At 43.6% G+C, this 21,906-nt stretch overlaps 1 protein-coding gene across 1 annotated transcript in view; it reads right to left on the reverse strand.

Annotated features, from left to right (window-relative positions):
• PRIMA1 (proline rich membrane anchor 1) overlaps positions 1–21,906 on the reverse strand; it is a 55,266-nt gene that overhangs the window by 27,428 nt on the left and 5,932 nt on the right. The window contains exon 2 of the mRNA XM_074908586.1: positions 21,249–21,399. Within this exon, the coding sequence (XP_074764687.1) occupies positions 21,249–21,399 (151 nt within the window). The remainder of the gene's footprint in view (positions 1–21,248; positions 21,400–21,906) is intronic.

The raw sequence follows: 21,906 nt of genomic DNA on the forward strand, positions 1-21,906 counted from the left end.
TTTATACAGCTTAAAAAAATTATTTTCTACTTCTGCCCCTTATTATTGCAGTATTAGGTAATCTTGTTTTCTTCAGAAACATCCCCTCTTTTTCCAGTAAGCTCCTAGTTTTGTGCTCTTTTCTGCCTTTCTCAGTATGCATTCATGTAGCCCTCATTACTATGGCATTTCTACATCCTTAATGCATTTCTCCTCACAATTATCCTCTGAGGAAGAGCAGAACTGCTTTTAATCCTCTTATCCTGATGGGAAGCCCAAGCTTGGCCTACATAATGCTTCTATGTGCAGCTGGGAAGTCAGCCACAAGGGAAACTTCCCAAAGAGACAGCAAGGTGCCTGGGGCACACCATGTCCTCAGAGAGGTGCCTCTTGGTGAGTCCTACACTGAGCTCTTGATGTTAGGGAGGCATTGATGTTTCTCTCCCCTTGGGCTGGAGCTCACAGCTCTGATCCCTGGGGCAGCCCAGGGCTGAGGAGGCTCTCCATCCTCTGCCTGGGTCCCAGGCCCCAGCTCATCACCTGCAGTGTAGAAAAAACAGGTTGCACCTGGGAGGGGCTGAGTCCATACGTGTCATGCCCTCAATGATCTGAAATGATCCTGGGGTGAGAATGCCTGCAGCATCCTCTCAACTGTGCCACTTTGCAGGTAATAGAAATGCATTTCTTGAGCCCTCTCTGAGGAGTGAAGACAAAACCCTCTTCAGGCAGATACTGAAATTATAATAAAAAACACTGAGCAGAAGAAGTTCCACACTACCTATGACAATGTGTAGTTATTTTATCATCTAACAAAACCTTTGACAAAATGCAGGAAAACATTTTTCATGGTTGCCTCCTTCTTTGTACCACCTCTTTTGAATCCATTATAAACCCCCAAAAGGTCTATGGGTTCAGAACCAAATTGTGCCCTTTCCCTTGTCATGTAAATAAACAGCAGGCCACATACTGCTGTCATTTGCAGTGGTGTATGTGGGGAGTAGAGGACACCCCTGGGTGGAGGGAGTCCCTTTGTCATCACCGCAGTGCTACCAAGAGCTGAGGGTTGGCCAGCCTGGTCATGGTGTTTGCTTCCTCGGCACCCATCACCAGTCTCATGTGAGCAGTTTCAGCTGCTCAGAGCATGATTGCCTCCTGGTTTGGCTCATTCTTGGCTGCTCTTCACTAGCCTCAATATCAGCTGAATGAAAAAAGTGATTTTCACAGTGCAAAACTTGAGGAAAATGTGCTTTTTCTCCTAAGCCCTGGTGTCTTTCTGAACACTGAACACAGCGTTGGGTGGAAAGTGGTAGGAAAGTGACGACATTTTAAAGAAAATAAGCAGGGTGAGCTAAGCAAACACAGCCTGTCATTCTGACAGAAGTCCTGCCAAAATAGTGAAGATCTCAATGAATTAATAAAATATTTAAATAATTGATGCTAAACAGCATAGGTTTAGGAAAACACATATTGTCAAACTAACTAGATATTTTCTGAGGACATTACTGGTTTGATAAACAGATGTATTAGTGTTGGTGTGATAACTTTAGACGGGTAAACATTTGACTTAATTCCACATGATGTTGGGGTTTTGAAACTATAAAGCCACACAGAAAGTGTGGCACACATAAATTCACTTAAAAGCCAGAGAACTGGTATGTCTCAAAATCTAACTATAAATGGAATGTTACTGCTGAAATAATGTGCTTTTTAACAGTGATTCCCCCCTTCTCCCCAAAAGAGGATGATGGATACTGGTAGAGTTTGTAAATGACTCAGGAATGTACTCCGCTACAAGTGGAGTCTATTTAGATTAGAAATAGGGTAATTATTATCATTAAGAGTAATTATTCATTACAATAGTCTATCAGCTCTGGTGGAGTATTTCACTGAGAAATTTATTTTAAGGTAGACTTTTCATTTTTCCTAAAAGAAGTCTAAATTCAGCTAAAGAGATTGGACTCAGAATAAGAAGTAAGTAAGTAAAGAAAATGCTCCGTCTCTGGAAAGACCACATGAGCACAATGCCTTTTTTCTCTTGGCCTTAAAATATATGAAGTACAAATGTTGGTTATGTTTACTCTTAGAGGGCCAAGAGCTTCTCCTGTTCCCAAGAGCACCAGACCTAAATAAATACAATGAATAAACAGTCCCATTTCAGACCTACAGTGGGTGGCTGGATCAAATTTACTGAAAACAAATTCATAAAAAAGTACTTTTAGAGCAAAGGCATCCTGCAAACTATTTCAGCATCACAAAAAGCTTACACACTTGCTTTCTTTGACTATATTTGTTTTGAAGGCTCAGCATAAAGACACATCTCCAGTTCTAATGTTAGCAAGTATCTGTACACACATGGCTCAAGCAAGAAATGTGCATACCAGGAAAGATTACCTCAGATACAGAGGGTTTCCCTCAATGTCCAGGCACAAAAATAAAGGTTGTGTCACTGGAAAGGAAGTTTCCATAAACTTACAAAGAAGTCTCTGATTTCTTTTTTAGCAAATCTCAGAGTGGGTCACTCTCAAAATTGCCCTGAGCTACCAAACCCAAAAAACAGTGATGAAGCTGTTTTAATCTTCTGGATTAAGCATTAAATCATTTTGTGTATGTTATAAAAGTGACACGTACTGCCTGCGACAGAATATAGAAATGGGACTTGGAATCCCTGGATACACCCTTAGGTTATCTTTAGTGGCCATGGCTGTACTTTATAAAGCTCAGATTTTGGAAATCCAGTACTCCTGTCATTTATTTTGATTAGGGTTATTACTTTCCATTGCAATATGGGGTTTAGGCTAATCACTCTTTGCAGGACATTAGAAAGTAACACCACCAAGCCTGTCGGGAGGGGGTTATGCTGGGCTGGGGTGGTGCCTCTTTACAGCCCTCAGCAGCGATGCTGAGGCAGGGAGCCTGCATCAGGGCATCCTGTTCCATCAGCTCCCACCCATCAGCCAGCCCAACAAAGCAAAGCAAAGCAAAACAAACCAGAACAAAATAATACAGAACAAAGCAAAACAAACCCAACCCAAACCAAACACAGAGCTGAGAGGGAAAATAGCTAAGGGAGGCAGTGACCCGTGCTCCCATGTGCAATCCCAGGGGAGGTCTCTCTGGCTGAGGTCTGAGTGTGCCAATCTGCTTACAGGCTCAGTCCCAAGCAGCTGATGAGTGTGCACTGATGTGATGTGGAAGGGTGACAGTGACCCCCTCACCTCTCTACAAGAACAGTAACTTCATGCCTAAAAAAGGAAGAGTGCTTTCAAAATAAATCAGAACTGATTATTGTTTTTCCTTCTGCTTTTATTCCTGTTCTCACAGAAAGGTCAAGAGTGCTGCCATAATTATCTTTATGAGACATCTGCCTGTTTTTAATACTGTATACTCACAACAGGCTAAACCCTGTCATCTCTATGCCTGCAGCACTCCTCTTGCTATTGTACTGTGGCCTGAATCAGCCACGCACTTTTAACTAGCATGCTAGGAAGCAATACTGGATTTTATTTTGAAGACAGGCTCATATTCCAAGGGCTTCAAGTGTTTTGTCAGTCTTGGTTAGAACTTAAAAGGAATTGGAGATGCAGGCAATGTGTTTCTAGAAACCTCTGTGTATGTCATATTTTAGAGACTTGTTGATCTGCTAGCTAAGGCAGGATTTGGATTTCTAGTCTCATCTTCATTCTTATTTGCCTTATTTTTTCTGTATGTTCAAATAATTTGTATGTTGGCACCTCCATATGCAAGACAGAAAGAAGCCACTAGTTCCTACAGCCATTATCACATTGGGATGTAGGAACAAGCCCAGAAAACATGGAGAGGTTTAGATAGATTTCAGATGTCAAAGTATATGAAACGATTCCCAGGACACTCCATGCCCAGTTAAATATGTAGAGGGATTTTGAATCTGTTGCAGATTGGGTCTCATCAACTCAAGATGATCATCCAACCCCCTGTGGAATATAGGAGTTCAATGAATCCTCTGATTAATATAAAATAACCTGGGTTCTGGGACGAGAAACCCTACAGCAGAACAGTTACACACACAGAGACACCAAGGCTTGGATATTTACTTGGACATTTACTCTATAAGCACTGTATTGTGTACAAGATGAGAAACAAGGGGAGCCTTCATCACATGCCGACACCCTTTTTGAGAAAGCTGACTTCAGTGATGATCCTGAGGTCTCTTGTCTACTTTCATGCAAAATTTAATTCTTCACCACCCCCAGCAGTATAGATTCACCCCAAAGTGAGTGCTGATTAACTTAATGCTGATTAACTTAATTGTACATCAGAATGAAGCCTTAGGCAGCTAATAAAAAAGGGTCAAGAGCTAAAGTGATGTAGAAGTCCACCCAGCTGTGAGACTGGTGCCAGCTGATGACCTTGTACCAGCACCTGCATGACGACACTCATAAGCACTGCTGGAAATTTTGCTGAAGGTCAGGAGCTCAGTCCCCAGAGCCCTAGAGGCTGTGGGCACTATGGGTGCAGGTTTTGTTACCTAACCTGGGGTCATGTGGAGAGATCTGTGAGTCAGTGTCTGCTCAAGTGTCCCTTCTGTTTGCTGTATTTTGTCACACAGGAACCCCTACAGATGTGTCTGGATAATCCAGGTGGCAGGAACATGCTGGGTGTACCCAGGGCTTCTAACAGCAAGAGGCAGCTGGCACAGGAAAACCGAATCCTTCAGAAGAGCCTTCTAATAAAGTTTGTGGTACTGCTAGACCTTGATAGAAATATAGATCTTCAGCTGTCATTGTAAATGGCATTTCAGGAACAAGCAAAGTATGTGTTCCCTTTGAACCACACCCATCGACACTCTTGGATTTGAGGGGAAAATTTCCAGGGAGGATGGGGGAGAGGAGGCTGACCAGGAGATGGGGAGCCTTGGTGCCTCCTCCAGAAGCAGAAAGCCAGACATGCACACACGCCATGCAGCGGCTCCTCTGCTCCCCCCTGCCTCACGGCAGCCCCACGGCACAGGCCCTGGGGCTTGCGCATGGCCAGAGGGAAACCTCAACTCCTGTTCACACTGCAACTACAGTTGCCCACAGAAGGCAACGCTCAGGCAGGTGGGTGGATACAAAGACAGACTCACAGAAGGAACAATTGCCATTTGCCACTGGCAAGGGAAAAAGAGGCTTGTCTAACTGTGTTAGGTTTCTGCATGCTGTGAGAGGAACTCCCTGGTGTTTGTGTGTATATATATACACACACTATATATATGTATATACATATATGCATACACATACATGTATATACACATGCATACACAGAAAGGATATATATGTGGTGTATATATATATATTTAATGTATGTATATAAAGGGGTATACATATGCATCCATATAAATTAAACTGTTGCCAACAGTTTTGTTAAATGTGTTTGCATTCTGAGTGGCTCTTCAGGATTAATTAGTAAGTGCTGGTGACAGAATATGTGAGAAACTCTACCAACTCCTTTTTACTCCTCCCACTTCCCTGCACTTGAGATTCTGTACATTGGCTGAACACGTAAAGGCAAACATTCACGTCTGGGGCACCTCTGTATGTGTCTGAAATGATTTACTTTGAAGATAAAGGAGCTGTAAGATATGAATGGATGCACTTCACTGTCTCCCTATCAGGTCCAAAGATCACCTCATCACCCTCCCTTCACAGATGTTGCCTGCAGACAACACACCTGGCCATGCTTGAACTGCTGCAGGAGCACATCACATCAAACACCAAAGGCAATGGCTGGTATTGACAGGAGCCCCAGGGGCTGGGTCAGCCCCCCTCACTGACCAGCAAGCCATGGCCTCAGAGACAGCCTGCAAGAGGCCGTAATCCTCCCCTGTACTGCTGCCAGATTGCCACAAATGCAAGTGGCAATGAAAGTAAAGGCATTCCCAGATTTCAACTATGATGGATCCAAGACAGGAAGACTCCAAGCAGGTCTAGCCTCAACCACATGAGCCGGTGGCAGCACCAGGAGCCATTGCCAGCAGCGTATAGGCACAATTAAACCTTGAAGAAAGATAAACTGGATTTGGCCATCACTGCAATGGGGCAACTTCCTTGCCCCATGGTAAGCCATGGTCATAACCAAACCCATCTAGATGCTGGCTAGAGGGCTTTAGGCACAGAATGCTCCCCTCCTGGTACCATATGACATCATGCTCAGTTCATAAACTCAGGGGAAAGCTGGCCAGTGGCTGCTGCTTGGGCACTGGCTGGGCATCAGTTGGTGGGTGGTGAGGAATTGCATTGTTCATCTCTTGTTTTGCATATTCTAATTCTTTTATCATTATTATTTTCTCTTTCTTTTCTGTTCTATTAAATTGTGTTTATCTCAACCCACGAACTATACTCTTTTTTTCCCCAATTCTCTCTCACATCCCACTGCAGAGGAGAGTGCAAGCAGCTGTGTGGTGTTTAACTGCCAGTTAGGTTAAACCAAGACACCTGTTTAGAGAGTCGGGGTGGGAAAAAGGGCACAGGATGGCCAGCACAGAAAGCCAGATCTATTAACAGCCATCATTAACTGCAGGGACTGGGCCAATACAGCAGGAATGTAAAGCAGGAATGGATGACAGCTTCAATAACAGGTGAAGTCCACTTGGGGCAAGTTCATCTCCAGTAAATCCGAACATGATGGAAAGGATTTGGATTATCATAGTCCCCAAAGAGCAGTGACCCAGAAAGCTGCTCTGCTGGACCTGTTCCCTGAGATCCTGTCACAGAGAACAAGCACAGGGGGGAAGACATTACCCAGCGAGAAAAGACTAAAGGACTGCTTTAGACAAGCAATATCCTATCCCACCACCCTCACCTCTGGGGCATGGCTGTAACTGTATACAATGTGCAATAGACAGGTTTAAAGAAAATAAGAATCACCTGATTTTGGAGTAAATTTCGATCCATTAAAAAATCTATGTTGTTTTTTTTCCATCCTTATAGATCTGTGCCCTTCCTGTGGCTTGCAAACTTAGGGCCATTTCCAGAGTACCCTGAGCTAGTTGGGTAAACAATTACTACCAGGCAAAAGTGGTGTGCTCAGCAAAAAGCCTGTCCTGATTTACTGCCTCCCTGGAGTAGCTAGGTTAAATAATACTGGTGGAAATCAGCTATTCCTGTAGCAGATGATACTTCTGTTCATCACATTATGTTGCAGACAAGTTTATATCATGCAGCTGCTCCATGCATATGTTCCTACTACACTTTTAAGGGGGATACTGTGATCACTACGCAGCGGGAACTTCTGCTATAATAAAAACATGTGTGGGATGATGCTGGAGAAATTCCCTCCCCCGCAGCTTTTACAGTGTAGACGCTGTTATTCTACACTCTCCATTCCCTCGTCTCCTTAGTTTCCCCCCCCTTTTTAAAAATACTTCGCTTCTGAAAGAAGAAACACGCTCAGGTTTGTGTTTAGTTTGGGAGATGGAGTTTGCAGGAGGTAGAGGAAAGGGGCAGTTCTGCAGGAGTTTTCTGAAGGTCATGGGCAACAGAGGAGTGCATAGCTCTTTGCACAAAATAGGACTGGAACCACCGGTGAAAAAATCTGAGCCTGCATACAGCCAGTAAAAAAGAGAGGAGCTGAGTGGGGGAGTTTTGAGTGTGGTGCTTAAGATCTAAGCTTTAGAGGTTATTGAACCTGCACGAATTTAGGTTTGGGTTTTGCAGTGGATTTCACTAAAGCCCCATGCTGCTGTGCTGTCTTGGTAACTCTCATGCAGCTGCTTTTCCCTGGCAGATTTGAGGGTCCTTTAGAAAATGAACATATCATTAGGACCAAAGTAAAAATAATAGCAGATGAAAGTATTGGTCACTCAGGCATAAGTGAAGCACACTGTGAGGAAGCAGGTTGTGGAAAGTCACTGCAGCTCAGTGAAAAAGCCAAGGAAACAAAAAGTCTTTTGACTTCTGGCCAGTCCTACTCTCTGGATCGTGTTGCTTCCTCCTTGGGAGTAGATGCAAACACTAGATTTGGCCATAACGACATTACAGGGGTGAAGCAGTGAACTCCCCTGTTGACTTCCCAGGCAGGGGCCAGACCTCTGCCCCAACCTGGCAGACTGATGCCATGCCTGGGAGCTCTGTGTGGCTGTCACCTATGGACAGAAATGAGGTGGGATCCCATCGGGTGGCCAGGAAGGGCTGATGCTAAGCTTGTGGGATAACTTGTATTGGTTTTGCACAGCTGCGGAGGAAAACTAGTATTTCAGTTCAGACTCCTACATGCTTATGGAAGGATGATGATGCATACAGCAGAGCAGTCGAAGGACTGTAATAAAAAGTAGGGAGAGAAAGTCTGTGCTCCAAACAACTAACAGGCTGAGGGCCAGATCTGCCAGCCTTAATCCTATTAGGCTGTTGGTGAAGCTGATGGGACCTGCCAGAACTGAGGTACGACACTGCAAATAGGAGCAAAACATGGTTTCAGCTGCCAAGGTCTTTTGGAGGAGAGCAGGGTTAGTGAGCACAGAGGGAGAGTCTGTTCTCTAAAGCACGATCTGGAGAAGCAGTAGCATTTAAAGGCCTTGTGGAAAAAAGGCTTTTAAGGAGATTACATCATAGCTAGCTTCTGTGTTAACACTCAGCTCTGGCATTTATCTTTACAATGGATGCTCACGTCAGCCACTGCCCTGTGATCTGACTTTGTCACATGTTTTTCTAACCAACAGTCTCCCAGTGAGACTCCGTTTCTCCCTCACCATCTGATTCTCCCTCAGCAAAAAGGACTGAATTGTTTTTACCCCGATTAAATCACACACTATTGGTTTCTGTCCTGAGCAAATGAGAATTGAAGCCTGTGCCTTGCAAGGCAGTCTCCTTGCAGCAACACAGTCATGCTGGAGAGCCTCGTGGGCAGCAGTACATTTCCCTGTTCTCCACAACCCGGATCAGCATCAGGCTGGGCAGCACCAAGACAGTCCTAGTGACATCCCCAGATAGTCACTAAGTGATGCTTCCCCATGACAGCCATCGCTCAGACAAACCCTGCTGTACATGTGGGCCTGCATTCCGAAATGCAGGAGTTGGTGATCAGATCAGTGGGTATCTGGTGCCTCTAAGAAACAGGTCACAAGTGCCTGAAAATTTGCTGCTAAATTAGTACACTGGAATTTATTATAGAAGGTGACCTGATTTTCCGAGGTTCTAAGCACTCAGAAAGCCAGGATGCTTCAACTTGCGTATGTTCATATACAACCTTAAATTTAATCTTCTGAGTTTTATGATATAGACTTTAATCTCTCTTTACTTAGGCAGAGTGTCACTGTGGGTAGAGGACAGGAATTCCTCTCAGGATGTGGGTTCCAGCCTCAGCTCTTCCCTTTTCTTGTTGAATGATTTTGTAAAGATCTTCACCCCCAGCCTCTGTTTCTCCTTCTCCAGTACGGGGACAGTAGCTCCAGTTTTCCAAACGGTTGCAGGATATAGGGATAAAAACTGCAACATAAGGCTGCATGTCAGCACTGTTGTTATTCCTTTCCCAATTCTCTTATAGGGTAAATAGGTAAGTTTATAAGTACTTCATCTATATTTCTACAAGAACTAGCTGTGTTTCCCTGACCTTCCTGTCAACTACCTATTCAAGAAAACACAGCAATGAGGTCGTGGTCTATGGCAGAACAACAGCAGCACAGCACTGACCTGGGGACAGTAATTCTCAGTTCTTCTGAACAGAGGCACCACTGAGAGGCACAGAGATGTGCCAGCACAGTACCATCCACGTCATTGCACAAACACACAGTCTGGCTCTCCAGTGGCGAGCAATGCGCAGACAGCACTGCCTATTCTTCAGCAGGGAAAATCAAGGCTGAGGATCATCTGCTTGCCCCAGCAAAGTGTGAGACCTCATCACATTATGGCAGCGAAAAGAATATCCTGGAAAAAAGCGGCCCAAAACTCAACCTTCATGCTATATCTGCCTTTGCCATTTCGGCACTCTGATACCTGGAAAGCATACTTTCATCAGTATTCAACAAGCACACACACACATACATTCATACAGGTATCTATATATACCCTTCCCTGCTTCTGCTGGCACAGATTTCCTAAAGACGATCTAAAAATGAGTATGATACACAGAGGTGAGTGAACTCCGAGCACATTTTAAGGATGAACTTAACGCCTGTAATAGGCTGAAACCTGCCTTGCAGACTAAGCCAATACTGCAGCCCATCCTCTGCCAGCATGCCCCATGTATGCCTGTCCTGTGACTGCTCTGTGAGGAGACAGTTGGCTGCCTTGCTGTGTGAGGCTCTGGCTTCCTCACTGCATATCATAACAAGGCTGAAAAAAATCAGAAGCTTCAGTTTTGGTGTTTGCTGTGGCAGGTTCCCTGACTGCTAAGATCCACAGAGCTCAGTACAGGTGTGAGCAACTTCAGCATAGGCAGGAGGAGGTTTGCTGCCAGGAATCAACTATGTGGACACTTCTTGAAGCTTCTTGGGAAAAGGGCTACCTTTGCCTTGCAGGCTTACAGCACTGAGCCCTGAAACATTTGACATCAAACAAAAGTAGGGACCAGTAAAAGAAGTAAAGGGTCACTTCCAAACTGGAACTCACTGGGGCCAGGAGATGCGTCTTCCCACAGAGCTTTCCTCCTCCAGCCAATTTCACCTTCCAAATCCACTGCAGTAAAAAAGGTATGAAGAAAAATGAGTCTTCTGGACACTTGTCTACTCCAGTCAAGCTGGCTTGCTTTCAAGCTGTTTCAGGGCAGAAGATGGGCTCATCACCAGCTACTAGATATTTCAGGGAGAGACAGGCTCCTGCACGGGGCAGTGCAGCTGCAGAGGGCATCTCACGAAGAAGTGACTGTCAAGGAGCAAAGACATGAGTAGAAAATTGGCCTCATCCTCCCTGCAGACCTGCTGGCCACCACTCACCTGAGATCAACAGCAAGGAATTGCTTAGTAAACAGCACAGAGACAGCATCAGTCCTCTCCAAAACAAGGTGGAGTGGGCCACGGCTTAGGACACTTGCTGAGAGTTAAGTGGTCTGGAGAGCTCATTTGGCATGTATCTGCATTTTTAGGTGATAAAAGCCCTTAAAAAGCCCTTGCTTTTACTGAGCCCCAGGCACCCATGGATGAAATCCATGCCCCAGCAGGTTCTGTGAAGGCAGGTACAGCTGAGCCTGTTAAGGTACTGCGGTAGTGGCACCCATATGGGCACTTAAGTACATAGAGTGATAGCCCTTCCAAGCTGTTAATTCTTGTATCAGCTGCTATACGCTCCTCTGTCAGGGCTTTGTAGAAGCTGTATCATCACTGACAAAGGAGAAATAAGACATGACATAGTGCTCTTTCTGACCATGGGTTCTTGTCCAGCCCCTCTCAGGCTGCCTTCTTTCTTTCATTACCATGCAGTGACGGCATGGCCACAGGCTCTGCCTCTTGCTCTCGGCATGGTGAACACCTTATATTCCTTGCTGTGTGGTGGTGCAGCCTCCTCTTCAATGAGTGGTAGGACAGGACATAGTTGATCAATTCCATAGCCAATTACTGTTCAATTTTGAGCCTAAGAATAATAATAATCTTCAGTGTTTAACATCTATTAGTCTCAAATACAAAGTTTACAAAGGTGAAAAAATATCACTGTTTCAGATACGATAACTCTGGTGGCTGATAAGGTAGTTGGCTCTCTTGGGATCTCCCAGCAGGTTGGTGGCAGAGGAAGAGGCAGCACCCTGGACTCTCTTTTCGCCGTTCCCCACAGAGTGGGCAAGATGCCTCCTTTGTGGGAGTCACAGTACGTCACCATCAGGTTTTCTGAAAGCTTATCCATCTTTCAGCTCTTGCAATGAACAAGCCTTCAAAGGAGGGATGATATGGGCTGAAATTCGAATAGCTGAAATACGATTTCGGAAGTCTAAGCTCCTACATTGATGACCAGTCTTTTGCCAGCAAATGATTAATAAGATGCCTCAGGGCTGGCAGATTCAATCCTGCAGAAAGATGTCAGATTTTCTTGGTCTAATGTTCTATATATAGATCAAATTAAGGTCTAGATCTTCACAACCTCTTCAGGCTGAACAGTATTCACATGAGTGGGGCCATCAAAGTCACAGGCTATGAAATGTGAGAAAAATTCAGTGCTACTGGTATGATTAAGATATTATCTCTTAGATCTTTAGTGGCTTTTTAAAGAGCTCAGGAACCTCCAGATAACAGCAAAGATTGGACAAGTCTCACATCTTAGAGCTGAAACTTTCTCAAAATTAGTGCCTCCAGGGAAGGCAGACACAAAACCAGCTTCACTCAACAGCAGACTGAATTTCCTAACAGACTGTGGAAGACTTGGAAATACTGGGAATATTTTCCTAATGTATTAGCAGCAGTTTCTAAGGCACTGGTTTGTGTCCATCTCTGAAAAATTAATGGTCTGCATTCAGAGACACTATATGGAGGGAGTAACTATAACACTTTAGACTGGTAAGTACAGATGGTTTTGAAGAGTTCACTTTACAAAGAAAGCCATATTGCAAGTCATACGTCTGAGTTTTATAGAACAGCTGGCTGACTATGTAGCAGTTACTTCTGTTAGTGTATGGTCTCTGTAGAAACATAATCCTTCTGTTTGATATTCCATAGTTTATTCCTTGTATCAGTCTAATGGCTCAGTTATTGCTGGACGTAAGGGCTACAGCTATCACTCAAAAATGTCCCTGAAGAGATCAATTAGTAATTCCCATATCTAGTGCACTCAAGTTCCTTTTCCAAATTGTATTTAGGTTCAACTTAAGGAAAATAACATTGATGATCCACCCAGAGTAAAATGGAACTGAAGTGTGAAATGCCTTCCAAACCAGGGGTAAATTTAATTCTAATAAAAATAAAATTACATTCATCAACTGAAAAATTTTCATGCAGTGTCCATAAACTATAGAATATTTGAAATGGTAGTTACATCACACTAACAGATCAAGCCATTTCACCATGCCAAATGCCCAACACGAAGTCCTTAGTCATCACTCAGAGTCCATTTGTAACTCTCTGGAAGCCAAAAGACAAGGCACAGGCTATCTGTGTTTTCCTCAGGCTTTACACAGAAGTCTGGACCTGCACAGGTAAGCAAGCTATTGCAGAGATGCTGCTCACCATCACTCCATACTAAAGCCCATAGCAGCAGGCAGCCAGCGCTGCAGAATGATGCCCGGTAAAGCTGAGGTAGAGCACCTGCAGCTTGCCAAATCAAAATGAGGGTTAAACCAAACACACCCTTTGCTCCACTGATAGTCATTTCCTTTGATAGTGGCTATGAAATAAGATTATTCACTGCTTCCAAAAGGAAAGGAAAACATCCAGGGATGATTCAATAGAATCTGCTCCATTGGTAAAAGTCCAGTTTAATAGCAGCAGTGCTCCTGGTAAAAGTCCAGTTTAATATCAGCATTTGTCCAGTTTAGTATCAGCAGGAACAGATTTTTATGTAAAATATTTCTAACCAATGAATTGATGAAATGTCAGCTCCATTTCAAAGATACTTCAAAATTATAAACCAATTCACTTTAATAACAATTAGGAATTCACAATTTTCCACTCTATATATGTGGTTAAATGTGATATGATTTACTAGTGGAAGCATCAAATTAACTTGCATAATTATTGAGAGCTTTTGGCAATGGCATCAGTTATTAACCTGTGTTTGTACTATATTAATGGACACCATGTACTCACTTTGGGATAACATCACAAATGTCCAGACTGTTGCTTCCTTGACTTAAAAAGTACCCATAAGTTGCAATTAGACAGGCAGTGCAACGCCTTTATATCACATTTAGAACAAAGACAGTGCACAAAACCATTACAAGAACATACATTTCTGTGGGTCTGCTTTACCAAGGTCAGCTGCTTAGCCCTCTCTGCTAGAACAGCTTGTGCTGATTAAGAATTTACTTCTGACTTGTTGAGATGAGGCACAACTCCTGCTACAGGCAGGGGAACCTAGAATTACTTGTAAATCAGCAGCCTCTGACTCATCAGTAACTTCACTGAAGATTTGTTATCTCCTCAATCAGTGGTAGGCATGTACAAATGGACTGCCATCCACACAGGGAATCAATGTCCTCATCTTAGCCAACTCCTTTTCCTTAAAAATTTAAAAAATCAAGCTGTTAAGAGTATGCATCTCAAAGTAGAAAGCGCTGTTCTACTGAAGAATCAGTTTAATATCTCATGCTTCTTTTTTCAAAATTAGACAATGCTTTTAATCTATAGATAACAGAACTCCCACTAATTCATGCACTGCAAAATCTGGCCTGAGGCTCTCACTTTTAGATACTTCAAAATGTATGAACGAGTGCATTTTCAAGAGAATGGATTTTTCCATAATATGGATTTATTACTGCATGAAAAATTCAAAACAAATCTGCAAGGTCCCAGAGCAAGGGGAAGATTCATCACTTGCCTAAATAAAAATTAGACTTGACAAAACATTTCAGAATTTATGGTGGTGAAAAATTCTGAACTGGGAAAGCAATGGAAGCTGTGATTGACAGGCTGATCTAACCACATAGAGTTTACAACACCACAATATGAGGACATGTTAGGTGCACGAGTGATAGCCAAATCCTATCATGAAAGTATTAGCATGAACCTTTCCAATCTTACCTGCTTTCTAGTCACTAATCCAGCTCTTCAGACTTAATATAACATCCCAGATGTTCTGACTGTTTCAAACTTCATATGTGGTTGCTGCGTAAGAAATCTCCTTACCCTAAATAATTTTCTCATTTTGACTGGGAGGACTTATAACTTTTATTCCTACATCAGAAAGAACTATGCAAAATACAAAAACTATCCGGATTTGTAAGTATTTATGTCTTTAGTGATAAAATCAGAGGTGCCTGAAGTTTGAGGCAGGAAATCTAATCATTGTGGTTTTGATTTAGGTGGGTGAATTCTACCTAAATCTTATCTTGGATGCTTAATGATTTGGTTCACTGTGCTAACAGAGAAGGTAGTGTCTGTGATGTAAAAACAACAGGACAGGGACCTGAACTAGACTAGATGATGTGCCATCATCCAAGACTGCAGGCTGCAGGGCTCAATTTCAGTTTAGATTTGAAAGCCTCAAAATCCTACTGCCAGTTCTTAGAGTCACAATCCTCCAGTAAAATGAAAGTGTATGTAGGAGAAGACAAGAACTGAATTTTGGTTTTGCTTTGTAAATTATAAACAATGCTCTCACACAAGACTAATTCACAGTATGACAGCTGTGTTACCAAAACTGACAGGGCTTCCCTGTTTCAGCACTCTGCTTGCATTTAAAAAAAAATCCCTCTCTAGATCAGACTTGTGATAAAACAATATTCTCTCACAGTAGCTGTCATTACCATAAACGTCTCGGTGTAGGAGATGATGTGTCTCCTGCCATTTTGGTGCTACTGTAGTTCTCCTCTATTACTGTCCAGTTTTGCTAGTCGCTATGTTGTATGAAGTGTGGAGGAGAACATCTTCCCTATATTAGAAAGCAAAACAACCCCCATCTGTTTGCTAACAATTCCTCTGGGCATCAGCACTTGGGAGAAGTTAATCCAAGACTCCTCAAGTGTGCCCAAATATCTCAAAACTACTCAGAACTGGTTCTTCTGGCAGGTTCCTAGTCCTGCCTGTTGAGTCCTTAGGGTCAGAATTGCATTTATGTGGCTGTTCGGAAAGGTGAAAAGCACTCACGTGACAAAAGGCCTACTCAAATAGAAACTTAAAGTCAGAACTCTCTGAGATGCTGAACCCCTAGTGCACCAGCTACACCAGACTGCCCACAGCAAATTCTTTGGCACCTCATGTTTTAGAACATGTGGTGGCCTCCAGGAGGATTTCAATCCTCCAGTGTTTGCAATCAAAACCTCCCCTGAACTCCTGGGGGACAATCATAGACCTCTGCCAAGGATGAAAGTCCTTTCCACATTGTGTAGGCAAGCACATCAACACCTGTACCCATGTACTACAAGAAGCAATATGGTGAGCAGCAGGACCATGCTCAGCTTTCCTGCTTGAATGGCCATATGGAGACATTGCTCAGCATGAGGCCCAAACTCATTCTCTGGATACACAATGGATCACCCTGTCCATTCTACCACCAGGTCATAGAAAAGCCTAAGGAAAAACCATTTCTTATTCTTTCATGTCCCAGAGTCATACAGTTTTTATTTCTCTAACAAGTTCCTGCTGTGAAAGGCTATGTTGTTAACAGTCAGCAAGCCAAATCTGCAAATTTTAATTGCTTTAAAATCTACTCAAAGTTTAAGAAGTTCCAGACTGTTCCTGTACTTCAGATTCTTGCCTATATACACACATTGTGACCATCTGTCCTAAGAGATCCAAATGTCCTTAGCTTTCCTACTTGCATTGAAGGGACCCTGCACACTTTCTGAAATTAAGCTATACATAAATTAAGCCATTGCCAAAAAGTTGCACCATTCCTGCAGATGGTCATTTTTATTTTGGCATTTTCACCAGTCCAAATAATTACTTAATTAGAAGCACTATCTCCAAAGATAAAGGGAAAGATTTCACCTTGAGAAACAAAATCATACAATTACAGCCTGGAGATTAGAGTCCTCTGCAGTGATGTCATTCACTTTGGCTTTGCACTGACTTGATCATGCTTTATCTCAGCTGATAGCTCAGGGCAAACTTTCACTGAGGTCAGGAGCTGTAAAGACCTCACTGTGTACCTGTGTGCAAGCATCCAGTGACTCATAGATTTGTCACATAGCCCTATGTAGCTGTACCAGTACACCTTGTAATGATTTCAGATAAAAACTTTTGTTTAAGTTCCCTCCTCTAAATTTTGACTGAAGCAATGTTTGACTGAATGCTTCCATCATCCAGAGATGGGATGGTAGTACCATGGACTCCTCATCCAGTGCAGGAGATTGGTAGCGCATAGGCAGCAAATGTTACTAACCAGCAAGTGAGGTGTTCCTGCTGAACCACCTTTCTCTTTGTTGTACCATTTTGAAGAAGTAACTTCTGAAATGTTTTTTCCTCAAACCATACATAGGTTAAAACTGATACTGACTGCAGTGCATGTCTGGCTTTAACCCTCTCCCGTTTTGAAAACCTAGCTTCTACTTCTAAACAAAGTTCCTTCTTCTTTGCAATGCCCCTGGAGAAAACTGCATGATCACAATGTGTTTAAGGGTTGACAACAGCAGTATTTTAGATTCTGAAGGGTCAACATAATTTGAACTAGCTTAATCTCATGGGGCTGTGAAGCTGTGTTAGAAATGCTGCCTAAACAAGTACTCCATCCACCTTGCCTTAGTGCTGGCTGAAATCCAGAGACAAGGAGGAAAGCAGATGGGTGGAAAAAGAGTTAATTAAAGGCCAGGTTCTCACCATCCCTATCTACTTCAGGTCATTACAGCCACATCTAGGGAACACACTCAATTTCACTGGAAGTTCTTCCTTTCTTCGCTGTCAGCATCTAAGCTGAGTTGGCCTTAGGCCCCTCAGAGCCTCATGAGCTTTCCTTTCACTTCATCAACAAGCAGTTTTCTAGGCACGGGTTAAAGAGCAGGCTGCTGCTTGCATAAGGAGAGTTACTGTGGAAACATCAATATGCCACACCATCTGGAGGAACTGCAGTTGGTTCAGCAACCACGTCTCCTGACAGTTCCCACCACTTTCTCACACTGTCCCCACCATCCTAGTTACTTCTAACATGGGCTGGAGCCCTTCTCCTTGAAGATCCTCAGTAAGGTACACGTCTATGCTGAACAAGACAGCAGTATCTTAGTGGGACACCAACAAACTGCATCTGGAATGAAGCTCAAGAAACTCAAAACTGAAACTCCATGTGTCCCATTTTATAGAAAGAGACAAGGCTGAACTAGCAATATTGAGAGAAGCAGCATCCACAGCGACCAGCATGGCTGACCCTAGCCTTCATTTAGATACTGTAATGCAGACAGATTCACTGGGGCAGACCGAGTCCTCTCCTTAGCAAGGAGGAGGCACATGGATATACTGCCCTGAGGGAATGTCCCCTGACAGCTGCAGAGCAGATGCAGTGAAGGCAAGAACAGGAGATGGAAGGGACATCGGAAACACCAGTGGTCTGTGTGAAGGAGTTAGAAATGTGGGAAGAGGAGGCCTGGGGTCATGGCTGAAGGAGGACAAAATTTGACTATGTTTTCTGCTGGGGCCTGGAGCTCTGGTGGCAGAGGCATCCTCTGAATTCACCAGTCCATAATTTTGTTGTCCATATTTGGAAATATATGGGCCACATGATCTAATTTAATTTCCCATATTCCTGTTGTTGAATGAATTATATGCCTGCTCAGTCCACACTGAAACACCCCCCCCACATTCCTGTTGTAAATACATGACTATAACACTGAGGTGTATCCTAAAGCCTGGAAAGTTGGTGCTTCTACCACTGCTCATGTATTTAGACTGACTGCTAAACTGTGTGTGATTTACTCATTTTCTGTGGAGGGAACAACCTTATTGTCCTTCAGAATAAACACAACATTTACCCAGTTATTACACGTGAATTCTGGAATTCGCAACATTTAATAGATTTTGTATAAATCTGTCTGCAGGAAGTAGAGCTCAAGATTTGCCACTGGATCAACCTGTCAATATCAAAATGTCTAAAGGGAAACTAAATGCACTGCAATTGTTCCGGAAAGTCCTTGGTTGTCCTCAAGCACAATAAAAACCTTTCAAGGAGTGATGCAGCTGCTCACAAACCCAGTTACCCAATGTCATCCCATATATCCAAGTAGGGTTTGCAAAACATTCATGTGGGGCTGATAGAGAGGACACAAAAGAGGGTCCCCTTCTTCTCCATAGCAGCAGCTAGAGACCAGACTGGACATGTCAAAGAGCACTAGATAGCTTCACTTAGATAATTGAGCTGTCAGTGTCTGTAGTGACTGGATGGACAGGAATTTTTGTATCTATCGGCTTTAATCATCACGGGCAAACCACAGTAGCTGTTTTAGAAGGATGTAGAGATCCTCCAACAACGTTCAGTTTGGTTGCAAAAAGAGCTTTTAAGGACCATGCCTAGCAGGCTGCAGCCTTTTGTGGCTCACAAAACTGAGAGCAATGCCAGCATCTTTATGAAGTGCAGACACTATACCCTATAAAGGTAAAAAGCTTGCAGCTCCCGGCCTGTTGCTTTTTTTGCAGAAGTCTTTCCAGTACTTAACTTCAATCACTTAAAAAGTGCAAAGTGCAAGTCTAGCATCAACCACTTAACAATAACTTGTCTTGTCCCCTTACTGTTCTCTCCTCTGAATGATGTTTAAAAGCAGTGTCTATAACATCAATATTTAACCACAAGGCTTGCTCATTCTCACAGAGATGGGGATTGCTGTACATGTGGACTAAATCACAGTGCCTAGACAGCTGATAATAAGGAAAGCATCTTTAAAGATGAGGCACTTGATTGCTACCCTAAAGCTTACTGGTGAAAGGAATGTGTAATCTATTTTTTTTTACTGCATTTGAAATGAAATAACTTTTAAAAATATTAGTCATCTGGATTTATATAGCGCATTCTTAGAACTGGGTTAACACCTGGCAATCCATCCTGAGTAAGCATCAGGCTATCCCAGTCACAGGCCCATTTGACTTCTCTTTCTTCTTTTTGCAATGTGTGACAAGACTTTTTTTTTTCTGATGTGATTTCCTTCCCACTTCACAGGAGACAAATCCATGTGTTCAGACCAGCTGCCTGGCAGCAGCCTGGGAAAGAGAAGCAGCCTGGCAGTGGTGCCCCCCTCCCGGCGCAGCTGAGCAGCAGGGCTGGTCCCTGTGCCGACACTGCTCTGCCACATCTCATGTGGCCAAGAGCAGCTCCCTCAGGGCAACAGGGAGCCCCAGGTACTAAAAACCAGAGTGGCAAAGTACTTTATTTTCTGACTGTGAGACAGAGATCAAGGGAATTTTCAATATTACTGTCCATGACATTTTCCTGAACATTGAAAATTTTTCCTGCTATGAAAAAAACTCCATCTCTGCTTTACAAGCTGTCTTTGTACTTCCTTTCCCAAGTGTTTCACTGTTGGTTTTTTCATTCCTTTGCCTTAAATTTCTTCAGTGTGGCACAAATACAAAGCATGCTCCTGGCAAAAAACACACTGTGAAATTCTGCCTGTTCTCTGCCTGGCTAAAAGCTGTGCAGAAGCCTTCTTCATGTCTTCTGCATATCTGGGGATGGCACTGATAAAGCCAAACAGCCAAATTATGCTACCTAATGGTTTCTTTTCCTTTGGGGGAAGCGATGAGAAGGATACTAGATATACTTTGCAACACTATTCCCAGGGGAGTTTATCTAAGCAGGGAGAAGAATTAATAGTCAGCCTTTTAGGGAGAGACAAATTTGTGAAAATATAGAAGCGTTAAAGAGATTTGCTGAAATACCAAACACCCGGGACCTAAAAATGTCTGCGCAGGGTTCAGCCCCTGTCCCTACACCGAGGCAGCACAGGTAGCAGCGGCAAGCTCCGTCCCACTGCAGAGGTACTGCTTCTCCAGTGATTACTGGCACAGATATCGCTCTCCAGAAAGAATCTGTGCATCAGGGATCACAGGAATACCGATGTTGAAGGAAGCTGGCAGAGCTAGCCAGCAGGAACTGCAGGCGTAAGGTGTGCGGGGGATGCATGGCTGGAAATTAGGAGGAGCTCAGATGGGCTTGGGAGCACTGATTTGCATGAAGAGAAACAGATGAGTCTTAGCTTGTACGTGCATTAATGGGAAAACTGCTCACTTGCCATTGACTCCTGACATGCCTCTGACTTTTGTTACAGTTGTAAGCTATTTAAAACCAGTGAGCGTGACTCACTACTACGGTAAGCCAGTAGAGAGCCAGGATCTTGAAGACAGCCAAACCTGCAGCATGGCCTAGGCAGAGTGTTTTAATTTTTGCCCGCTTACAAATTTATTTGCCTTTGAACACCCAGATCTCCAAACTGCACACCTGGCGAAACAGGAGGTCATGTAACTCGAGGGGAACGCATCCCCCAAGGCTAGGCCATTAGGGAACCATTTAAAGCTAGGAAATCATATATAATACAATGAAAGGAGGGAATTTCTTTGGCTTTCCTCCAAAAACTAAGCATTATTCATTGATCAGAAAAAAGATCTCCATCTCTACTGAGAACATTTTTTCCTCCATTTGCTAAATGGAAAATGACAAACGAGCTAGCTGTGCCCTCTCCCACATCCTTTCACCTTCCATCTGTCCAGGCATCCCCATCACACCACCCTCCCTCAGCGCACCACAACCCTACCAGTGGCTACTTACTCGGCACCACTAACAGCCTCGGGGGTGGTGGAGGTGGAGGAGGTGGTGGTAATGGTGGAGGTGGCCTGCACTGGCAAATCTGCTGGCAGCTCTCTGTGATTTTCTCTGCTACAGGCTTGGAGCATGACTTCTGGGGCTCACCCTGAGTGATCTGTGAAGAAACAAGTCATTGCATGAGCAGCAGGAACAGTGAAAACTGATTTTCCATGAATGCATTTCTTGGACTTCAGTACCCAAGTGGCACCTCAGACCTGTAGCGAGAACTGAGCTCATGTTCCTCATTAAGGCAACTACAAAGGAGGTCTCTTCCCTACATGTTTTTTTTTTTTTACTTAACACAGTATCTTCAAGGCTTCTTTCCCTCTGTCAAACTCCGCTGAAATTGGCCAGCTGGTTTCCGAGTTATTATGGGGTAAGGAGAAGGCGGGTAGTGGCAGACAATATGATTGCGTAAGCCTTCTTTCCTTAGGAAAGCCATCTAGCAGCATGCATTATTCACAGGGTCATTGCTGCAAGCCAAAGAGAGCTAATAAAAATTACAAGACAGTTAGGGTCAGGATCATGTTCATTTTCCTTATGGCAGAACTGAAAGTCAGAGGAGATACCTCCTCTGCTTTGCCAGCCTCACTTTGATGTTCAGAGAGCATTTCACTTCCCA

The sequence above is a fragment of the Athene noctua genome, chromosome 6, assembly GCF_965140245.1.
Source record: "Athene noctua chromosome 6, bAthNoc1.hap1.1, whole genome shotgun sequence".
NCBI lineage: Eukaryota > Metazoa > Chordata > Aves > Strigiformes > Strigidae > Athene > Athene noctua.